This window comes from Gavialis gangeticus, unplaced genomic scaffold (genome assembly GCF_001723915.1).
Source record: "Gavialis gangeticus isolate Ggan-Ray unplaced genomic scaffold, GavGan_comp1, whole genome shotgun sequence".
Classification (NCBI taxonomy): domain Eukaryota; kingdom Metazoa; phylum Chordata; order Crocodylia; family Gavialidae; genus Gavialis; species Gavialis gangeticus.
This window is the reverse complement of record NW_017729014.1, coordinates 10,337,375-10,340,681: the sequence shown is the minus strand read 5'-3', so window position 1 is coordinate 10,340,681 and position 3,307 is coordinate 10,337,375. Positions and strand designations below refer to the sequence as shown.

The window sequence follows — 3,307 nt, the reverse complement described above, 5'->3', positions numbered from 1 at the left end:
GCCTCTGGTACTTCCTCTGCCGCCTGCGCCGCAACCTGCTGCGCAACCCGCGGGCCGAAGGTGCGTGCGGGCCCCGGCCCCTCCCCCCGGGTCTCGCGGCGGGCGGCCCCCGGCCTCACGCTGCGTCCGCTCCTTCCCTTTCCCTAGAGAAGTTCAAGCACTGGCGGCTCGATTCCAACGAGGGAGACAAGTGGAAGGTGGAGTACCTGCCGGGGACCCACGGGACCCGCTTTCCCGGCCCGGATGCGCGCAAGTACTTCGTCACGTCCTACGGGTGAGAGCTGGGGTCGCGTGGGCTGAAGCTGTGGGTGGAGGGAGAGGGTTCGCGGGGCCCTGCTGGGAAACCAGCAGTGGCCGGGGCTATAAATAGGAGGAATTTGTCACTCAGGCTGGCTCTTCTATGGAGGTGAAGATGGGAAGGATGGTGGTGCTGAGGCACCTGCTCAAGGGCAGCAAATGGCAAGAAACTGGGGAAAGCCAGGCGCCTCCTGGAGATGGGGAACTCCCTCCAAGTTTGGACTTTCCTGTCTCTAATGAGCAGCTGGTAGATTATAATCTAGGTGTAAACTTCCCCTCCACTTTTTGTCTCAATCCAATAGGGAGTGTGTAGTGTTCACACCTCCTTCCAGCACCATGCAGTTGCAGGTCAGTAGGGCACCCTGCCCCCGCGCAGGGAGTGGCATATGCCATATGATATCCTTTGTATCCTAGGCTGTGCCTGAAGTCCCAGATCATTGACTTGAAGAAAGAAGGATACTGGGAAGAGTTGATGGATAAGTGCCGGCCTGACATCACCGTCTCAGACTGGCAAGTACAGACATAAAAGCCAGAGTCTTTGTGTGGGGTATGGTGTGGATGCCAGCTGGGACTCTGGCACGCTGAGAATGGTGACCCTCAGCCTCTTAAAGCTGATGAGCTTAATGAAAGCCTGAGTCAGACTTGAGGTTTGTTGCTGTATCTGGAAAGCACCGTGCCCTAGTGCTTGGAAGACAATGGCTGAACTCCAGATTGTCTACCCCACCGTGCCTGAGGGGATGATGCCCTTCTCACTGAGATCCTCCAACAACAGGGGCTGAGTAAAGCATCGGCACTTTGGCGTTACTGGAGAGCTGGAGGTACCATTATAGGCAGTTAGTGCTTGCTGGCTTTCACTCCCAAAGGCCATTAGCAAGCCCCTGTAAAGACTATCAGTCTTTGCCATGGTGATAGCAGCAGTGACCTGTCTCTAGCCACATGCTGCCCAGCGGGTGCCATTGCAGAGCCTGATTTCTCGCTGGCTCCCTAGGTACGCTGCCAGGTTTGATTGCGGGTGCCGGTACCAGCTCCAGGTGCAGCTGCTCTCTGCAGACCACCTTGTCCTCGAAGAGTTCTGTCCTGAGCCGGTGATCATAGACCAGTGGAGTGATGCGAAGTGGAAGGAGGTGAGAGATGTGGGCAGTAGCTGTAGGGGTGGTAGCTTTAGCTCTGTTTTGGGTTTAACATGCAGCTTGGATCTGACTGGTGACTGGGTAACTGCAATTCCTTTTCCCCTTAGCACATAGTCGCACATTGGCTTCCTCTAGCTCAAGCCTGCTTGCCTGAAAGAGACCCCAAAATAAAACTGGATGGGAGAAAATGTCCGAGTGGGACCTTTAAACTTTCTGCAAACCTTTTCTTTTTCTTTTCTTTTGAAGCATCAGCACAGCAACATCCTAAACCTGGCTCAAGTGTAGTATGAGATTCCATCTCTCCAGCAAGAGGGTTGTATCTAAACCAGTGCTGTTGCAATGATGCCAGAAGCTGTGTGCATGCTATTCCAGTTCATCTTAATCCTCCTCTTCCTCGAGCTGAGCTGAGCTGCTTTTAAACTGGGATGAGAAAACCCACATAGCCCCTCTTATCCTTTCAGCTTAATTTTCACTTGTGCCACTTTTTTGTAACATGGATGCCAGAAGTAAGGAACCCCTGGCCTTGTTGGTAGGAGGATTACCCCTAATTTGGCAGGTTCCCATGCCTGCAGGAGGGGTTTGCACCTATGCAGGTGGGTGGTCAAGTTTTACCAAACTCTGGGCTAAGTCTTGGCATAGACAACACTGTGGTCAGATGAAGCATTTCTTCAAAAAATATGTGCTCGCCTGTCCCTGACCTCAAATGGCTAAAACCTGAACATGTTTTTTGGGGGGCTTTTATTTTTTAAGTCTTCCTGTTCTGCTCAGTTCCTCTTCTAGTCAATTCCCTCTTTATTCAGTATGGAACGTAAGACCAGTTTAGTCACTTTTCATGCTGTAGCACCACTGTTTTGTTTGGGTTTCAAAATGTAGAGTTTAGAAATCCAGAAATTTTGAATGTAAAAAACAAGCTATTGCATGGGTTTAGTTTTAGAAGAGGAGGAAGAAGAGTAGTGGTGGTGGTGGTGATGATGATAATAGTGTTATAATTGGGGATCCTGGCTTTCTCCGATTTTAAAAAATCCCCAAATTTCAGTTAAAAAAAATAACCCCAATTTCACATTTTTCCATGATTTAAAATGAAACACCACTAGATAAATACATCTCTCTCTCTCTCTCCCTCTCTCATATATATATTAGTGGCGTTTCATTTAAATCGCAGAAAAATGTGGAGTTGGGTTACTATTTTTTTTAACTGAAAATTGGGGATTTTTTCTTGAAGTGGAGAAAACCAAGCTCTCTGGTTATAATGCAAAGGGCCTTCTCTCTATGCACCACCAAAAGTCTATAAAAGGCTGATTCGTAGTATGACTGGTCAGAAACCCAGGGCCCTGACAATGGCTAAGATTTACAGAAAGGCCTGAACAAGTTTGCAGGGTGTATGTGGTGGGAGTAGCTTGATTTTTTTCCTACCCCTGCTCCTTCTTGCCAGATGCACACCCCCAAACCACCACAGAGATTTGATCAAGTTTTACTAGCACAGGGCCAGCAGGAAGAAATATGTTGTTCTAAAACAAGCTGGAGGCTGACCACGTAGGAGTGGCCAAGCTGGGGATTTCCAGTAAATGGGAAGGGCCTGCTAGTCATTTGAGGCTTAGCAGACCGGCGCTAATTGGTTGCTGCTCTGACGGGAAGGATGGCAGCCCACACCACACTCTGTGCTAGAGGACTCTTCACACTCTGCAGGTAGTGCAGCATCCACACAGCTTTTGTGCTGCTGGGAGGCTCATGTTGCTGGTCTGGGAACCAGCTGAGTTTCCCAGTTTGGCTGGCAGGAGTTGTGGGCTGTGGCAGGGCTCCAGGCTGATTGCAGATGCAAGCAGAGCTGTGACTAACACAAGGAAGTGGGCAGATCTGAACAGGATGCGGTTCAACAAGGA

The 3,307-nt window shown here is 50.0% G+C and overlaps 1 protein-coding gene across 1 annotated transcript in view; it reads left to right on the top strand.

Moving 5' to 3' along the window:
* Positions 1 to 5: 5 nt before the first annotated feature.
* The window catches only part of LOC109293547 (F-box only protein 6-like), a gene marked incomplete at its 5' end in the record, with an annotated part of 6,101 nt that continues 2,799 nt past the window's right edge, over positions 6 to 3,307 (top strand). Inside the window, 4 exons of the mRNA XM_019511547.1 lie at positions 6 to 60; positions 148 to 274; positions 712 to 807; positions 1,286 to 1,421. Of these exons, the coding sequence (XP_019367092.1) occupies positions 6 to 60; positions 148 to 274; positions 712 to 807; positions 1,286 to 1,421 (414 nt within the window). The remainder of the gene's footprint in view (positions 61 to 147; positions 275 to 711; positions 808 to 1,285; positions 1,422 to 3,307) is intronic.